This window comes from Notolepis coatsorum (genome assembly GCF_963971535.1).
Source record: "Notolepis coatsorum genome assembly, chromosome: 11".
NCBI lineage: Eukaryota > Metazoa > Chordata > Actinopteri > Aulopiformes > Paralepididae > Notolepis > Notolepis coatsorum.
The window spans coordinates 83233860-83254348 of NC_140175.1; the positions used below are offsets into that span (position 1 = coordinate 83233860).

Genomic DNA, 20489 nt, shown 5'->3' on the forward strand with positions numbered 1-20489 from the left:
TGTTGGCATGCTCCTTTTTAAAACCAGGGAAAGCCCTGCACAGAATAGCTGTGTTTTATATTAAAGTCAGTACTCAAGGATTACCACTGATATCCAATCCATAACATAGTGTGTTAATGACAAATGAAGGATTAGTTGAAGGGAACGAGGCAGTACTGGAGGGAACTAAAGCAGACCCTTTGACCTGGCTTTCTCTGACCTTATGATGCAACCATGCTGTTCAGTGTTTCCCCCCACCTATTGTATCGTGTAGCAGCAGTGTTTTTCTTACACATCTGTCCCTGTTTTGGATAAATGTTGTTTTTTTACGGGCGGGGTTGTCCTATTTCACTATGATGTTACTGTGTAAACGGAACACTTTGCCTGTAACGTGAGGGGGGGGGTTAATGCCTCTCGCTCTCAATGATGGGAGCTGTATTGAAATTACCTTTTTTAGTAAATCCACAAATTCTTGTAAATCAGCAAAAAAGTCATATGTAAGCCTTGTCTTGCAGCCGATGCACAATCCCCTTTCCCCAATGTTATTAGCTAACCCACCTCTGTGAGCGGTTCTGTTAACGTCACAATGAAATTGCTATATGTTTTAGTTTTTATTCTTGGTCATTTCTCTTGCAATGGTGGCAGTCGTTTTCAACACGGTTGATGTGCTGATCTGTTGTGTCTTCCAGCTGACCGGTGTGCTGATCGGGGCTGTTGTAGCAGTATCTATGATTGGCATCGTGGTGCTGTTCCTCTACAGAAGATACAAGCTGGCCAGTAAGCCCTTCTCCTGATTGTCGTGTGTGTGTGTGTGTGTGTGTGTGTGTGGAGGGTATCTCTTTCCATCGGTTTGTTTTTAAAGGTACTATAGATGTGAAGTAATCATTTAAAAATAATACAAGTATTGCTTTTCCTCCCAAACAATCATTGATTAATGAATTCATCATTTAAGAAATGCGGGCACACAGGGACATACAACATGGCTACAGATCTATGGATATGATCAAAAGAACACGGATATATCATATTTGCAGACTTGAATTGAACTCATTGAATGAGGTATAATCATGTAATGGAGCTGTGCAAACAGTATTGAATGAGGTAGAATATTGTTATGGAGCTGTGCAAACGGCATTGAATGAGGTAGAATATTGTAATGGAGCTGAATGGTGCAAACAGTATTGAATGAGGTAGAATATTGTAATGGAGCTGTGCAAACGGCATTGAATGAGGTAGAATATTGTAATGGAGCTGAATGGTGCAAAGAGCATTGAATGAGGTATACTATTGTAATGGAGCTGTGCAAATGGCATTGAATGAGGTATAATATTGTAATGGAGTTGTGCAAATGGCATTGAATGAGGTAGAATCATGTAATGGAGCTGTGCAAATAGCATTGAATGAGGTAGAATATTGTAATGGTGCTGTGCAAATAGCATTGAATGAGGTAGAATATTGTAATGGAGCTGTGCAAACGGTATTGAATGAGGTAGAATATTGTAATAGGCTGAATGGTGCAAATAGCATTGAATGAGGTAGAATATTGTAATGGAGCTGTGCAAATAGCATTGAATGAGGTAGAATATTGTAATGGAGCTGTGCAAACAGCATTGAATGAGGTATACTATTGTAATGGTGCTGTGCAAACGGTATTGAATGAGGTAGAATATTGTAATGGTGCTGTGCAAACAGTATTGAATGAGGTAGAATATTGTAATGGAGCTGTGCAAACGGTATTGAATGAGGTAGAATATTGTAATGGAGCTGAATGGTGCAAAGAGCATTGAATGAGGTATACTATTGTAATGGAGCTGTGCAAATGGCATTGAATGAGGTATAATATTGTAATAGAGTTGTGCAAATGGCATTGAATGAGGTAGAATCATGTAATGGAGCTGTGCAAATAGCATTGAATGAGGTAGAATATTGTAATGGAGCTGTGCAAATAGCATTGAATGAGGTAGAATATTGTAATGGAGCTGTGCAAACGGTATTGAATGAGGTAGAATCATGTAACGGAGCTGTGCAAATGGCATTGAATGAGGTAGAATCATGTAACGGAGCTGAATGGTGCAAAGAGCATGGGGGGAGAGTGTCTGTGTGTGTGCATGGCAAGTGTAGGGTTCGGGGTGGGGGGTAGAGTTCAGCGGGTAGATATGAAACACTGTTTGCTCGTCATCCAAAACATTTACACAAATTAAGAGTTTCAGTAATACATTTATTTTTTTCACTACAGAACACTGCTGGTCACTTATTTCACTCTGTATGGAACACCGTTGGTCGCTTATTTCACTCTGTACAGAACACTGCTGGTCACTTATTTCACTCTGCGGAACACTGCTGGTCACTTATTCCACTCTCGTTGGTTGCTTATTTCACTCTGTACAGAACACTGCTGGTCACTTATTTCACTCTGTATGGAATACCGTTGGTTGCTTATTTCACTCGGTACAGAAGTTGAACACTGCTGGTCACTTATTTCACTCTCGTTGGTCGCTTATTTCACTCTGTACAGAACACTGCTGGTCACTTATTTCACTCTGTGTGGAACACCGTTGGTCGCTTATTTCACTCTGTATGGAACACTGTAGATCCTTATTTAATTTCATACCTTTTTTCTCCCCCACTCATTCGCAACAATGTCAAATTACATGCCAGTTAAATACAGTAAATATTTAAAATTATGATCTTCCGTACAGATGGCAGAGTTAAATCTGGATTTAGTACCACCAGGCGCCCGTTACAGGGCAGCAAAGACTGTGAATGAAATCTACTGTAAGTACAGTTACTTTTGTATAATGTCCATAGCTCAGCTATTTTTGACTGGATTGCGAAAAAAATATTCTAGACGTTCACAGAAAGGTAAAGAAATAATATACGTTGTATTTTATGGCAATAACGTTCAGGTTTGTTCGACCCGTGAGATATAATCACGAAAATCTCATCAATATCTGTTTTTCACGCCAGCCGGCTGCAGCTTTGACAGCGGCTGGTGTGAGCTGGGTAGTAGTTTTATTTTTTTTATCCACTTTTTCTCCCATTTTCTATATTTTCTCCCATCCCAATTTTGTATCATCCAATTCAACCCTCCCCTGTCACGAACGCTGTTTCTTGCCTCCCACAAGCCGGCTGCAATGTGGACTAAGTCATACATAGCACAAGTCCCCTCCGGTACTTGAGGTAACAGCAGTCGCATCTTTTCACCTGCGCAGCTCGATCTCTCAGTGGCGAGGAGTAACGCGTGGGAGGCTCACGCTGCCCCCGACACTTCCTGATTCTACTGCGCAGGCGCACCAACCGACCTGTAGGAGTCGCTGTCCACAACGCCCGATCCCCACCCATCAGTTTCCCACCCCCTAATACGGCCAATGTGTATTAGTATGAACGACCAGCTAAACTGAAAGCAATGTGGAGCGCTGGGCTCGAACAGGCAAGCCCAGCGTCTCCGTCATTCGTGGCGAGCGCCTTGCCCACTACGCCACGTAGCCGCCCCGCTGGGTAGTTTTATGAAATTTCGACATCCATCGAAAGCCCTGGGTCTCCTCTTTCTTAGGACTACAGCGATTTCATGACTGCGTCATTTCCTCCCGTCTAAATCATCCGGTGTCCGATGAAATGCGTGAAGATCTTTTATAAGCTCATATCTCGCTAATGACACTTAAAATCATTGGTAAACAAACATAGTGCAAACTTTGACTGCTGTTTTGATAGGGTTAGGATTTTTACTCTTGGCTACATTTGAAAAAGAAACACAATATTACTTTATACGGACTGTATTGATCTATTTATGACGTGAAATAAATCGTCCGCTTAACCCAGCTCACTCCAGCCCCTGACAATCATCTGACTTCTAGCGGTTTTCTCTCTTTTCGGGATCATATCTTACGGTGGAACAAATCTGAACCTTATTGCCATAAATTAGAACGCAGTTTGTTTCTCTCTGTGAACGTCTAGCAAAAAACCACATTGCAATCTGATAAATTATTATTTTGTACACATGAGCTCAGTGACTATTTTCATTTATTTATTTATAAATAAATAAATAAATAATAATCTATTTACTTTGCAGTGGCTAGGGCTTAAAACGGGTTAGTCGGGTTATCTCACCAGCGGTTGAGCGCCATACCCGAGTATAGTCGGGTTTTCATCATTCTTTCTTTTATTCGATTTTTTTATTCTATGCAATGTCACAGACCTCGGTGTTACCATAGGAAATCATCCTGAAATCCCAAAAGTGCAATACCGGCTGCATCCTGCTAGGTGGCAGTATCGCCCACCCTTTGAAACCTTATTTCACACTGTGTTACATCGTATATGGTTCGGGCAGAGAATTTAGACCAAGCCAAGTGAATCGCTTCATCCCGGCACTTCGAAACACGTTCAGCACACTTGAGGGATATCTTGTGCCACTTCATGTCAGGGACCCGATCGACATCAATACTGGAAATCGCGATCAGACAATTGGAATATTCTTTTTGGGATACCTCCTAGTAAAGGTAAGGACTATATGACATCAATCCTACATCAATCCTACAACCCCCCCCCCCCTTTCATGCATTCATGATGAAACATAATACCTATTATATACCTTTTGAATTGGAAATGGTAGCGTGTCCAGGCGAGCAACGCGAACGCTTGTAGCAAAATTCACATTTTGCTCCATAGCACGGTTTTCAGGAATTAGCCAGGATCACTCTGAAACTATACAATATTCACCACGGTATAACACGCGAACGTATACATGAAAAAATGTATTCTTTTTCACATGTTGAACGATGGATTGTTAATGTCAAATGAGCCATAGTATTGTCTCCATAGCTATAATATAGCCCTGCAAACACCGCCACGCACAGTGGAAATTCCTATCTCTTAGAGCGGTGGCGCAGTAGGTACAAAGGTGGCTAGACCTGCTGGCGTCCAAAGTGTTAAGGGGTTAACAACTTCTGTGAAGTTAGCCAGCTAGAAGTTAGTTTGAGTTAGGCAAGTCTAGCTGAACAATGGAGAACAACAACAACGCCAGCAGAATTGTGTACCTGTGTGAGACACTCCTCTGCTTTTGAGACGGGGTTGCAGCACCACAGAGGAAACTACCCGCCGAGATTAACAGCCACAGACGGGGAACAAGAGCTAGTAAGGTCTCTAGGGAGAGGAGAATGGACAATAGAAGATTTAAGCCTTATGGGAAACTTGCGATTGCTGGCCACCAAGACGGATGAGCTCTGAGCCCTGGTGAACAACCAACGTACAGTACAAGGAAACTAGGTTCATGTGCTTCACAGAGTCTTGGCTGAATGATAACATCCCGGATAGCACTATTGAACAAGAGGGCTTCACGGTAGTGCACACAACGGGGATACACTAAGTGGCAAGAGAGAGGCGCAAAGGGCTTGTTGTCTTTGTTAATTCCAGCTGGTGTCATCCTGGGCACATTGCCGTTAAAGAACGCATCTGTTCCCCTGTCACTGAACAATTGGCACTAAGTCTGAGGCCATATTATCAATCACGAGATTTAACAAGTGTTGGTTTACATCCCACGAGCGCATAATCCACACCACAGTCGTGGGACTTCATACAAAACACCTCGACGCATTTATCCTCATAAATGGGGATTTCAACCATGTTAAACTCAACATCCAGCATACAGCTCAACCCACTCTTAACCACCAAAAGCTGCACGAACTACAGCGTATGACGTATATCATGTCAGTTATGGTACTTGTGTATAGTGCACCTTGTGTATACTGTTTACGGTTTCAAATTATTTATTGCCTATATGTATTGTAATGTATAATATAACCGATGGAGCGGATATGCAAGGGGGACAGCTGCTGGAGAGGTTGAAAAAGAGAAAGATGGAGTTGTGCGGGCATGTTCTGAGAGGATCCAGCAGGGAGATGTTCAAGAAGGTGGTGATGGGGAAGGTGGATGGAAAGAGAGGAAGTGGAAGACCAAGAAGAGGCTGGGTAGACGATGTCTGTGATTGGAGTGGAGTGAGAGGCGGAGTCACGGAGTTGGAGAGAAGAAGTGGGGACAGAATGGGTTGGAGAGTGATAGGCAACCTTCGGAACGAAGAAGCCACCTAATGATGATGATGATACAGACCTCATCTTTGTTTACATTTTTTTTTTTTTTTTTTTTTTTACACCTCTTTATATTCAGAGTTAATTATATAGTTTACACTGTTTCATTTTCTCATATCTTTATATTCAGATCTAATTGTATTGCCTATCTTTCTATTATTGCCCTGCCCGTACCTGTTCCTCCCCTCCCCCATCCTCCATGCTGCTATGATGCCTGAATTTCCTCAAGGGAATCGATAAAGGAATATCTTATCTTATAATAATAATAATAATAATAATAATAATAAAATAAACTTTATTTGTATAGCACTTTTCATACAGAAATTGCAGTTCAAAGTGCTTCACAGCAGTAAAACAATACAGGCATAAGCAAGCATAAAAAATATAAGATGTAGCAAGGTAAGGTAATTCACAGTTTTTCACATTAGGATCTAACATCCCAATAGGCCTCTCTGTTTACAGTTTCATTCAGTTTAAAAATAGGCAGTAATAAAAATTATAAAATACAATAGACAGAGTAAAAAAAGTGTGATAAAATGGTTCAATACAAATATACAACAACATTTATAACAGCAATGCATCGCTCTTAACACTTAACAGTTTCTTTACAAAGTTCAGTTCTAAAATACAACAGAGCAGTGCATCGCTCTTAACTAAATTACAGTGCATAAAAGGTAGTGAGATAGAATTAGCATAGAACTGACATGAATTTGTTAGGAAGTGTATAAAAGTAGGCAGAATAAGAATAGTGCAGGTAAAGTACAATTTGTGTCAGGATATCCCTGATGTTTCATTTAAATGCCTGAGCAAAGAGATAGCTATCTTTTGAAGATATCTAGCGAGTTGGCTTCCCTGATGGTTTTGGGTAGTTTGTTGCATAGTTTTGGGGTGTAGTTGATAAAGGCTGCATCACCGATCCTTTTTTGACTGTTTCTGGGAGCCTCTAGTAGTCCAGCAGCTGATGATCGCGATGTTCTTGCTGGCCTTGCTGGATCGGGTATCTGTAAAAAAAAATATATATATATGGGAATTTCTTTTTTTTTGTTTTTGTTTTATATAATAAGAAATAAAATAAGAAATAACAATTCAGTACATTTATATCTGTGTTAATTTGTTACATTTAGTTTCACTAAGTTAGGAAAATAATGTTTTAAGTCAAGCCTGATGTTGCCTTGCACAAAATAATGATCCCAGTCTCTTCCACACAGTGAGGCATACAGTTTATTAATTGAACAATGGGTATTTACATTCCCATTTAGCTGACTCTTTTATCCAAAGCGACTTACAAGTTCTGTACGACAAGTCATCAGGAAAGGCACAACTCTTATCAGCTGAGTAACAAATGTTCATCAAAATGTTGAGTGCTACAGTGTAGGTTAGTATATTAGGACAAGTGCATGACAGTAAGGTTAGTTAGGGTTAGATTTAATCTTTTTAATTAACATTTTTCAGATAATGGTATGGGTATCGGATCGGTACTTGGTATCGGCCGATACCCAAAGCCAGGTATCTGTATCGGGACTGAAAAAGCATCCCTAGTGTTGGCGATGTAGCTACTGTAGGTCCCTGTCCATTTTAGAGTTTTGTATGTAAGGAGAAGGACCTCTAAATGTTACAGGAAGTCAATGTAAAGCAGCTAAGACTGGACTAATGTGCTCTCTCCTTTTGGTTCTGGTTAGTAGTCTGGCTGCAGAATTTTGGATTAGCTGAAGCCTCTCTGTGGTTTTCTTAGGGAGACTACTACTTGACCTTACTCCTAGAACCCACCTCACCCCTGCCCACTTTGACTACCTAGGATGGCTTAGAGTAGATCAGTTAATTCCCCCAAAAAAGATGTATACACAAATGTGGCTGGGGGAACTGATTCACTCAGCATGAATGGACTATAGGCAAAAAAAAAAAACATAAAACATTTTTATTTCGATTCTAACATTTTCAAATCGATGCAGTTGAATCGTGACATTAGAATCTATGCATTTCGATGCATCGTTACACCCCTAGTGGCTGCAATTAGAAACTGGCCCCGGTAAATGTCAATCTCTTTTTCTTACACAGTACTGTATATTTGTATGTCTTGTATGTCATAAATGTCTTGATGAATTGAAAATGGAGGACCCTTATGTAAACGAGATGAAAGTATTTTTCTGGTCTTCATCCTCTTAGTAGTTGTTAGTATTGAGCTGTACTGTATTGTACCCATTCTGCAATCTGTTAAGAAAGTTTAATCAATCAGACTTAGGCAACTCCCTTGTGCAACCCCATAGTTGTTGTCATATATCTCAGACATGTGGCCTCCTAGTTATCTTATAGTACTCTTTGTCCTTTACTGTGCATTTGGGGTGAGGGGTAAAGTGGGGCTTTACAGGAGGATTATGTTTAGCTAACTAGGCATTTCAATTTCAACTTTAAGATGCTTTAAAAGGTCGTTCAAAGTGGTTTTCTTTCGTTGTTTGAGAATGTGATCTTAGTGGTTTAACTGTTTTGTTCTTTGTGTGTGTGTGTTTGTGTATCAAGGTGGACAACAGACCGTGCCTCGGTACCGCTTCAGGAAAAGGGACAAAGTTTTGTTCTATGGGAGGAAGATAATGCGAAAGGTTTGCTTTTGCTCTCTGTCTCTATCTTTCTCTCTCTCTCCCGTAGCTTCCAGTTATCAGTTTGCATATTCCGCTGCAGAGCTTATCAAATCATCCGGCAGTCAAATCTCGTTACGGGACTCCCGACGCACACTATAGTATATATGGATCGCTTTCTAAACTTAATAATCGATATGATTTTGGCGTTTATTGCGCCATACAAACCGGAAATGGACCTAGGCGATCAGCGTCGTATAATTGGGATCTTTCACCGCCAGTCTCATTGGCCCACGGTAAGAGGATAACGTTATTTTCAACCCGATTGTGCATTTCCTTGTTTGCAAACCATCTGATCAATATATCCACCCAACCTACATAAAGCAGTTACTGATGATCAAGGAATTATAAATGACCCCCCCCCCTTTCCTCCGCGTATGATGAAGCATAATGTATACCGATCATATACATTTGCATTTTTTAATATAGTGTCTATGGAAAAGAAACGGCAATCGATAATCTATATATGCGTTTGGGCCTATAACTAGCGTTTTTGGAATTACAGCAGAAAAGATTAAAAACACTTATATTCTAGAAGGTATTAACACAACAATGTATGAATGAAAAAGTATAACTGTCCCACATCCTGAACGATAGATAATCGATGTTGAATGGGCCATAGTAATGTCAATATAGCAATAAAATTTAAAAAGTTATAGCCCTGCAAAGAAGGTAAACATCTCCATAGGCTTAAAGCGCTGGCAGAGAGGGGCATGAGATGGGTATAACCCCCGGCGGGCAATGTGTTAAAATGTTGGAAGATCTGTCATGAAAAGTTTGTTCTTATGCAATCTGTTGACAAATAGTTCAAAGTAGGGCTGTCCTCGACTAAGGATTTGGATAGTCGACTATGATTGGCCAAAATTTGTCGTTGGTCGACTATTAGTCGTCAAAAAAATAAAAATAATAATAATATAATTATTATTTTTTTTCATCATTCCATTTGGGCTGTGGGGGTGCTTAATGTCTGAAGGAGTTGACTGAAGGCTTCTTGTCCTCTGCAAAAGCATGCAATTGGTCCACTGATGGATACATCTTGATATTTGTCTAGTCTAGTGTGTTCATTAGATGGGTGAAATCCTCTTTCAGTGCCTCTGTGCCTGTTTTCGTAGGCAGTTAGCCTCTGGTATGCGTGCCATTAGCGTTAGCCACGCTTCTAGGCCTCTTTTCTTTTGGAAAGAATGATGATACAATTTTTTTTTTTTTTTTTTTTTTTATTATTATTATATATTTTTTTGTATTCGACTAAGAGGTTGGCAGTCTACTACGGCTCCTTTCGACCGATTAGTCGACTAATCGACTAATATGGGGTCAGCCCTAGTTCAAAGTGAATGCTCTATGCATTGACAATACATTGCAAATATCTTGTGTTTTGCATACATTTAATTCTAATTATATAACTTATTGGAATTGTGAATATGGCAGAAAAAACCACCATGTCATTATGTGAACTATGACCCTTGTCGTTGCCTTTTTGACTCACTAGAGGGCAACGTTTGATCAACAGTGTTTGCCCCAATCTCACCTCTTTTTTAATTCACTCTGTCTCAGGGAGTTAACCATACAGTAAGACAAAATGAATACATTTCTGCCTTCATGAATGGACACTACATACTGTATATTGAATGTCCTTGACTGTCTCAGGTCATGAATGGACAGTAATGTTTTTATATATTGAATGTCCTTGACTGTCTCAGGTCATGAATGGACAGTAATGTTTTTATATATTGAATGTCCTTGACTGTCTCACGTCATGAATGGACAGTAATGTTTTTATATATTGAATGTCCTTGACTGTCTCAGGTCATGAATGGACAGTAATGTTTTTATATATTGAATGTCCTTGACTGTGTTTCAGGTCCAGACGTTGTCCTCCACAGCAGCCGGCTCCACTACCTCCGTGTCCAAGCAGCCACAGCGTATACGCAAGAGAACCAAAGTCCTCAGCATAGCTCGCAAGTATGACTCCTCTATAATATATGACTCCTCAGCATAGTTCGCAAGTATGACTCCTCTATATGACTCCTCAGCATAGCTTGCAAGTATGACTCTTCAGCATGACTCCTCAGTGTAGCTTGCAAGTATGACTCTTCAGCATGACTCCTCAGTGTAGCTCGCAAGTTTGACTCCTCAGTATAGCTCGCAAGTATGACTCCTCTATGACTCCTCAGCATAGTTCGCAAGTATGACTCCTCTATATGACTCCTCAGCATAGCTTGCAAGTATGACTCTTCAGCATGACTCCTCAGTGTAGCTCGCAAGTTTGACTCCTCAGTATGACTCCTCAGCATAGCTCGCAAGTATGACTCCTATATGACTCCTCAGCATAGTTCGCAAGTATGACTCCTCTATATGACTCCTCAGTATAGCTCGCAAGTATGACTCTTCAGCATGACTCCTCAGTGTAGCTCGCAAGTTTGACTCCTCAATATGACTCCTCAGCATAGCTCACACGTATGACTCAGCATAGCTCGCAAGTATGACTCCTCCTACTCTAGCATGATGTCACTGGCCACACCCCTGGCTGTCACCAAGAGGTCTGGAAGGATTCTTGTTAAAATAAATTGGAACGATGTTCTCTGCACACATGCCCCAGCTTAGCGATATTTGGCGTCTCATGTTGATATGATGAAATATTGTGATATATCACTGTATCAAAAAAAATAAAAAAAAATAAAAAACGAAACAAGAAGGAATCTGTGGACTAATTAGTCTCTCACCCATCAGGATTCTTCAGATTCGGAAGGACCCGCCCACCCTGCAGCCCAAGGAGCCCCCCCCTTCCTTGCTGGAGGCGGACCTGACGGAGTTTGACGTGCAGAGCTCCAACCTGCCGTCCGAGGTCCTCTACATGCTGAAGAACGTCAGGTAACATGTTGGTCTAGCTCAGGGGTGGCCAACCAGTCAGAGACTAAGAGCCACAAAAATTACTGTGGTACCACAAAGAGCCACACCATATACCAGCGTTTCTCAACCTTTTTTTTCAGTCACTTCATGTGTTTATAGGTATGGGGCGTATCTCGACCCAGCACTTCAGTAAGAAAAATTTGGCCGGTTTGTGGGCGAAAATGGGTGGATTTTGTAACTATTTTTTTTAAACTTTATTTCGGTTTTAGGGTTAGGTTAGGGTTATGTTATTTAATTATTTGGGGGAGCCAACCCCCCAAACTCCTGAAATGCATAGAAATCTATGAAATAAATAAAACAATCTGACATTTATATTAAAAAGAGCTAGCCCCCCAAACCCCTAAAATACATAGAAATCTATGCATTTTGGAACAGTTACTATATATATAGTCAAGAAAGCATTTAGTCATACTTTAAAGTGCTTTACTTGCATTGAACATTGCATTGAACATTGAACATTGAGGAGACATCATTAGAAAGCACAATGTATGTTTCCATAGTTACGCAGATTACACACAATTGTACATCTCCGCTGAACCAAATTATCACACAGCTATAAACTCCATTTCCGCCTGTCTCTTAGCAATAAACAAATGGATGACGAACAACTTCCTAAAATTAAATGAGGGCAAAACTGAAATCCTACTAGTCGGTCCTATAACAAAAAGAGAAATGTTACAGAGCAATATGGGGCAACTTACTCCTTGGATCAAACCCAAAGTTACAAGTAAATAACCTACACTGGCTTCCGGTAACATTTAGAATTGATTTCAAGGTCCTCCTCCTTATATACAAAGTATAAACATTGCGATCATCTACTATTGAAGGTTCCAAGCCACAGTCTAAAGAAAATCGGGGATGCAGCCTTTGCTAACTATGCACCAAAGTTATGGAACACACTACCTATGGACATTAGGGAAGCTAGATCTCTTAATATTTTCAGAAATAAGCTAAAAACGTACCTCTTCACCATAGCCTTCTAATACACCCCGCTGTTGATTGTACTGTAGCACTATTTTACTCTGGCCATTCTATTGCATAATTTTACTATCTATTCTACTATTCTATTATTGCACTGTATTATTGGTGTGCAAACCAGTCAACTTACAAAAAAGAGCCTGTTGGAGGATTTCAACAAGATAAATGCGACAACATTGCAAAATATTTCACTATAATATTTCAAAGTGAAGTAAAAAATATTATAATAATTATTTGATCATGTTAAATGATCATTTGATCATGTTAAAAAAGGGGAAATAAAAAACATTTGTAAATTTTTTTTTATTTTAATTTTTTTTTAATCAGTGGGGCACAGATGATCATCAGTAGGGCACGTGCCCTACTGATAGTGGTCTAAATATGCCGATGGCCACCTCTGGCCTCTGAAGTTGCTAATGTCTTTTTTATTTGGGCCTCACAGGGTTAAAAGTACCCTGTGAGACCCACGGTTGCAAAATTACAAAATCACTTTTAGCCATTTAAAAAAAGAATGTTTATTTAAAAAATGTTAAAGGGGAACTATTTGACTATCTTTCACTATTTGGGCACTTTTACACAATTCCTGTGAGTCTATGGAACACCTAGGTTTTTTTCAAATGGTGAGGTAAGTACCACGTCCTTCCTTCCTCTAGATTTAACGTACGGTTTGTATTTCTAATCAAGTACTCAAAAACCGCATTTTTCTATCTCAAGATCTTAAGCCGTTTTGACTCAGGCTGGGCTCCAACCACTGTGTGGCCTGGTGCCAACTGCCACATCAACTGCCACATTATTATGCAGCTGAGAAATCTCTGACATCACAGATATGCAAATTTTCAGATGACTCAGTTCAGTGAGGGTGAATATTGTGAGAGGAGAATTGGAAGAATGCGCCAATATGAGAATTAGAGACATAGATCATATTAATATAAGTCCACATAGCTAGGAAACAATGCTAAACGCTGAAAAGGCCATTTATAAGATAGTTCCCATTTAAGCACATGTATAGTCAATTGGTCCTGTTGTTCAGCCTCGCAATGCTATTTGATAGTAAATGTGTTTATATGTCCCACCCTCTGGCCTCTGAAGTTGCTAATGTCTTTTAAATTTGGGCCTCACAGGGTTAACCTCTTAAGCCCGAGATATACAGTAAAAGTGTATATTTTCAGCATTACGTTTGTTTACCAATTATTTTAACTGTTATTAGTGAAATATAAGATTATAGAAATCTCAGGGCATTGAGTCGGAAACCGGCGCATATTGACAGGAGGAAGTGGCACATCCAAAAGTGAGTGTAGTCTTTTGAAGGAAGAGCCGCACATTGACGGGCAAAGAGCCGCATGCGGCTCGCGAGCCGCGGGTTGGCCACCCCTGGTCTAGCTGTAGCTTCATCGCTGCTTCACAGTCGGACTGAACGTAAACACAGACTGAGGGTAATGTAAATAGCATGGATGGACAAACCTTTTCACCGCTGATACAGATTCCAATCCCTAAACATTATTTTAGTCCTCTTCAACAAGTTAATTTTTTTTCCCTTTTTTGTAGTTGTATGCCCTGAAGAAGGCCGATAAAGAGGCCGAAACATGTTGGTGTTTTTTTAATTGTTCTAAAATGAACTAAGCAAATTATTAAAGCTTTTTTATACATGAAGAGTGCCTGGAACTGGGCGGCTAAGTGGCGCAGTGGGCAAGGCGCTCGCCACTAATGCAGGAGATGCTGGGTTCGAGCCCAGCTCTCTGCATTGCTACCAGCTTGGCTGGTCGTTCATACTAACGCAATTGGGAGTGTTAGGGGTGGGAAGCTGGTGGGTGGGGATTGGACGTTGTGGACAGCGACTCCTACAGGTCGGTTGGTGCGCCTGCGCAGCAGAATCAGGAAGCAACGAGGGCGGTGTGTCCCTCCCACGCAGACCCTCGCCGCTGAGAGATTGCGCTGTGCAGGTGAAAAGATGCGACAGCTGCCTCCTCGTGTACCGGAGGGGACACGTGATGCAAGGCTTGGTCCACATTGCAGCCGGCCTGTGGGAGGCATGGCCTAACAGCGTTCGAGACAGGGGAGGGTAGAATTGGACGATATGAAATTGGGATGGGAGAAAAATTGAAAAATGGGAGAAAAAGTAGATAAAAAAAAAGAAATATGAAAAAGTTAATATAGGTCTTTAATCATGTCTTTTTATTTATCTTTTTTTCTGAAAGATATCCCCACTCAGATTATGCATTCTACCGTTGAACAAAATTCAGATCCAATTTTCAGACTAGATGTTGCAGATCAAATGACTCAGGATCCAGCAATATCATAGCAAATTTTTTTTTTTTATGCGGTCAAAGATATTTTAGGTTCAACTTTAGGTAGAAAAGAGACTCTTTATACTGTCCTGTACACATTTGATCAAGATATCTTCACATGCACATTATTAACTATGGCGACAGTTGCTGCAATTCTGAATGGCTTGTTTCAAGAGGGAGGGTTCTTGTCACAGCTGAACTGCAGAAAAAGCACATTGTGCATATTTAATTTAATTTAATTAAATATTAAATGTATTTAATATTTAAAATGTTTTTATTGTTGGGACAACCCCTCGTTCTGTAAAAACAATGCAAAACACAGGTAAAGGCCATTTTCACAATGGGTCCCCTTAACACATTGACCGCCACAGCAGGAGGCGCTGATATCCCATTCATTGCCAGGTCTTTATTCAATGGATATAGTTTTAGACTGTGACATTTGCGAGTGCTTAAAATATATCTTATATTATATCTATGGGTCTAATAACGCCGTCGGGTCTCTGTGAGCTGCTTCTAGTCAACATTGCAGACACGGATTGTTTTTTCATCGGTACATTTCCGTTTTATACCGTTTTGAATAGAGTATGGTTTGGGTGTTTTTCAGTAATTCCAGGAAAAGGCGAGAAAAATGCATTTTACTGTAATCCAGTCATCACGTTGTAATTTTTTGGCTGATTATCTAATCATCCTGAAATGAACGCTAGATTATCACTATTATGTCTCCTTGTCCATACATGAAATGACCGTCGTAGCGGGGCGCTCCCCCCCCCCCACACCCACCGCAGCCAACGGTAAACAGACATACACGGTCCACACAGATAGCTGTGATCGGGGTAGAAATAAATGTCAGATCAACTATCAAATTCATATATGATGTTCTTACCTTGTATCTGATGTAATGCAAAAGAGATAATCCAAATATCTTATCGCAATTCCAAATAATGCTCTTGGAGGTCCGCACCACACTACCGACCATTTCACAATGACGGGCGGGCGGGCGGAGTTACTGATGCCATCGTTGTATAGAAGTGGCTCGCCTGAATATTTAAACCCTGCCCGCCCGGCTCAGATCGCCTCCTAAAAGACACAAGCCCATTTTCAATGAGATGCAATAGCTCCGCCTGGCAGTAGAGGGCGGTGTTGACCGTCTGCCAGCTCAGACAGGGTCTGAAGACTATACCAGAGGCTGCAGCTATGAATTATGAATAGATATAGCGAATAAACTATAACGATCCCAAAAACAAGTATTGGCGGCCAATAACGAGTAAACTCGTTTTTGGCGGGGAATGTGTTAAGTATTGGGCCTCTGCACCCCGACTTTTTCCCCAACGAGTACACAAGCACAAAAAGGAATTTAGGAGCACAGTTTATTAACAAACAATGTATTGCATACATATTTATACTGTGCAACATATATTTCTATGATGAATATCTGTTAGACCGTATTCTCAAGGTGTTTCTCTGGGTTATGGTATTGGCCTACTGGTTCTGCATGGTAAATAAATTGGCGTAATGCCTGCTTGTCTTCAGAGATTCAAATGAACGGGTCAAAGTTCCCCCACATACTCTTTTTGCCCTGTTATTGGTTCTCTCCTTGAACAGGAACGTGCGACCGACCGCATGACTGGTGCAGACGCTACCGATGCCAATTTGCTCTGAAATATGTTGTGCAAGAGACGATACACGACGATGTGTGCGGCCGTCAGAAAACAATGCACGGCGTGGGGCCAGTTACCCCACAGGAGACATGGCGACAGAGCACAGCGGGGGGAAAGACATTGTGTTTGTTTGCCGTCTACAGTGGAAATCCTGTTCTCTGTTGGAGTTGACCACCTGTTGAGTTCAGGTGGGACAGACGCGCTAAAGTAAACACAAATGTAGATTTGGTTTGGCACAGTCACAGGGCGTTTTAGTGGACTGTGTGGAAGAATCTAGCTCTACGATCACACATTCCTTGTCTGATCGAGACAATAGCCCAAATATCACAACCTTGGGTCATCATCAATGGGCCCCACGGCGCCCACCCCTCCTCTCCTCAAGATCTAACCAAAGGCTCCTCCTCCTCCTCTTCAGTGTGATTCGGTGGCCAGACGCCACACTCATTGACCTCTTGCTAGTATTTCATCCATGTGTTTTACTAATACATTTATATTGATCCATGCACATGACTGATTGATCCGGTTCCACCACAGCTGCTAAATGTTAAGTTATTGTGTGTCAGTATGTTGTGAAATATATGCATAGGATAACGTTAATGGCATAGATTCTACAGTCAGCAACTGTAAATATCTTGGAGTGTGTGAGCAAGGAGCAGAGAGTTGAGGGAGACGGAGAAACGAACGTAACGTTAGTGAGTTGAGAACTCTCGCAGCACTGCTGTGAAGGAAGGGTGTGCTGCATTTACAACACAAGACAAAATGAGCGCAACACGGCATGCGGCACAATAATCGGTTTATCCCGATTATCTTGTTTTCATGACAGTTGGAAGCCAAAATCACAATTTTAAATTTAAACTGGATTAATCACTCAGCCCTAGTGTATGAGTGAGTACATTTGTGTGTGCGAGAGTGAGTAAATGTGTACGTGTGTGTGTCCGGCAGGGTGCTGGGTCACTTTGAGAAGCCCTTGTTCCTGGAGCTGTGTCGTCACATGGTGTTCATAGAGCTACAGGAGGGGGAGGGGCTGTTCCGCCCCGGAGACGACGATGACAGCATCTACGTGGTCCAGGATGGACGGCTGGAACTCTGCATCCATGAGAATGTATGTTTGTTTTATTATTTATTTATTTCTGTTGACCTTCGTTTACCCAGGGAGAGACACTTGCCAAATAGATACAGTAACAAGTCTGCCACGAGACCACCACTACTAACCTAAGAACCTGTGGGAAGACACTGCTGTTTCATGGACTATATTTCCTCAACCTGATTGAAATCATTCAGCTTGGACATTTAAAATCATGGCCATTTACTTTTACATGGCGCTTTTACATGGCCCAAAGCATGTAATCCCAATTTTACTTGTTTGACATGATGTCCAGAAAGACCCTGCCTACACTTGGCAAGTGGCATTATGTCAAACGAGTAAAATTGGGATTTTACCTCTTCTGCGGCTTATTAATAAATGACAACAGAAACTAAAATACTGTGCCCATGTGGGTTCATGATGATAGTTCTGTGCATAATTTTGTCTCGAGCCTTTCAACCTTGCTCATCCCTGACTGTAATGTGAAGCCACGCTAGTCGGGGACCAGCAGCTTTCCACCGTGGTCCGTGTACTAATGTCCAAGTCGGAGAGAAACTGCTAAATGGTCAAAATGGACTATATTTACGTCTTCATTTGAATAACGTGATGGAAGAACAACTGGGACGTTCACTACACAGACTGACCATCGAGGCGTTCAACCATCCTTTTAAGACGGCCACAAAAAAAGTTTAGTTTTTTCCCCTGGAAAATTCCTTCATGTCACTTAACAATGTCAAATAGCTTAGATGTTAGGCGTGGCTGGGTAGCGTAGAGGTCTAGGTTCTAATCCAGCTGTCAGCGTTACCTCTGGCTTGGTCAGTCGTCCCTATGAACACAATTAGCAGTGTTCGCGGGTGGGAAGCCGGTGGGGTACGAGTCCTGGTCATTACAAACAGTGACTCATACTGGTCGGTCGGGGCGCCTGTTCAGCAGGGAGGGGATCTGGGGGAGATGGCGTGAACCTCCACACAAGTTACGCTCTCCTTGCTGTCGGGTGAAAAGAAGCGGCTGGCGACTCCACATGTATCTGAGGAGGCATGTGGTAATCTACACCCTCCCCAGACTGACAGTAGGGTAGCACGGGAGGAAAAGATAGAAAGGCTTTTCGATTCGGGTTCTTAACGATTCTCAATTCATTCATTCAAACCAGAACCTGCAGATTCCTCTTGAGCAACGTCCGAAGGATCCGCCCCTTCCTGACAAAAGAAGCCACCCAACTCCTCGTCCAATCAACAGTCATCTCCCGCTTCAACTACTGCAACGCACTGCTTGCTGGCCTCCCGGCCACTGCCACCAAGCCTCTTCAACTCATTCAGAACGCAGCAGCCCGCCTGATCTCAAACCTACTGAAGTCGGCCCATGTCACCCCACTTCTTAGGGACCTGCACGAATTGCTGCACGAATCCGCTTCAAGGCCCTCGACCTGTCATACCGTGCGGCAAAGGGAACCGCTCCCGCCTACTTCCGGTCAATGGTCTCTAACTACACACCCTCAAGACCCCTACACTCTGCATCTTCTGGCTGCCTCAGACCTACTCCTATCCGAGCTCCGGGAGGGTCATCAAAGAGAAGTCTCCTATTCTCAGTCCTTGCCCCACAATGGTGGAATGAACTACCCACCCCAGTTAGGACAGCCGAAACCCATCCAATCTTTCGCCGTCGACTAAAGACGCACTTCTTCAACCATTATCTAAAAATAAAATTAAAAATACAAAAATCTAACCCTAACTAACCTTACTGTCATGCACTTGTCCTAATAAACTAACCTACACTGTAGCACTCAACACTTTGATGAACATTGTTACTCAGCTGAGAGTTGTGCCCTTCCTGATGACTTGTCGTACAGAACTTGTAAATCGCTTTGGATAAAAGCGTCAGCTAAATGACTAAATGTAAATGTCAATTCAGGTCCTTTGCGGGGCAGGGTCAAAACGGGTAATTTATATATATATATATATATAAGGCTGTCAATCGATTAAAATATTTAATCTGATTAATTGCATGATTGTCCATAGTTAACTCGGGATTAATTGCAAATTAATCACATATTTCTTATCTGTTCTAAATCTACCTTAAACTGATCTTTTTCAAGTTTTAATACTCTTATCAACATGATAGTCGACAAATGCTTGCTTTATGCAAAAAAATTCATGTTTATTTATTGCCACAATGAGAAATACTGTCCAGAATCTTCAAGTACTGTAACTAAAATGTGCAAACTGCATTGTAATTTTTTTTATAAAAATAGCAGATGGGCATACCTTTACTAACTGTAACATTACATAGTAATGATTACTAACCATCTTTTTTGTTTAACACTTTCAGTGCCTTTGATTAACGTTGATTTACCCCGTTGAATGCCACCACCCACTTCAATGTTAGTGTTAAAAACGCCTAATCTATGTTTTAAATTATGGCTGTGTTTAATCTGCCCGTCGCTTATCAATGACTTGTTTGCAGTCAACATTGTCGAAACGGGTTGTTTTTTAATCTGTTCATATCCTTTTTATAGCATTTCGAAAAGCTATCGTTCTCTAAAAAAAATTCGGAAAATTGAAACATTCCCCCATAAACGGCATTTATTGGAATATTCTCGAATACACTAGACACATTGTCATTTGTCGGCCTATTTATGAATCGTTTTCAAATAAACGCTAGATTATTGATAGTATATGTGTACTTATGCACACTATAGCTGAGAAATCTATTCTCTCGTTTCCTCAAGATCACACACAGCCACACACACACATACATACACAGGGGACACATTGTTATCTCAGTGAATACAACTCCGATTACCCCAAGACTGGTAACATAGACTCCTTACCTTAGTTCAGATGTTCTCCAAAAAGATTATTCCAATTCCTGATCGCCATTCCAAATATCGA

The 20489-nt window shown here is 41.2% G+C and overlaps 1 protein-coding gene across 1 annotated transcript in view; it reads left to right on the plus strand.

The window, feature by feature from the left end:
- Positions 1–20489, plus strand: part of LOC311237168 (patatin-like phospholipase domain-containing protein 7) — a 147796-nt gene that overhangs the window by 6261 nt on the left and 121046 nt on the right. The window contains exons 4-8 of the mRNA XM_084324977.1: positions 669–756; positions 8574–8653; positions 10548–10648; positions 11417–11557; positions 17460–17619. Of these exons, the coding sequence (XP_084181103.1) occupies positions 669–756; positions 8574–8653; positions 10548–10648; positions 11417–11557; positions 17460–17619 (570 nt within the window). The remainder of the gene's footprint in view (positions 1–668; positions 757–8573; positions 8654–10547; positions 10649–11416; positions 11558–17459; positions 17620–20489) is intronic.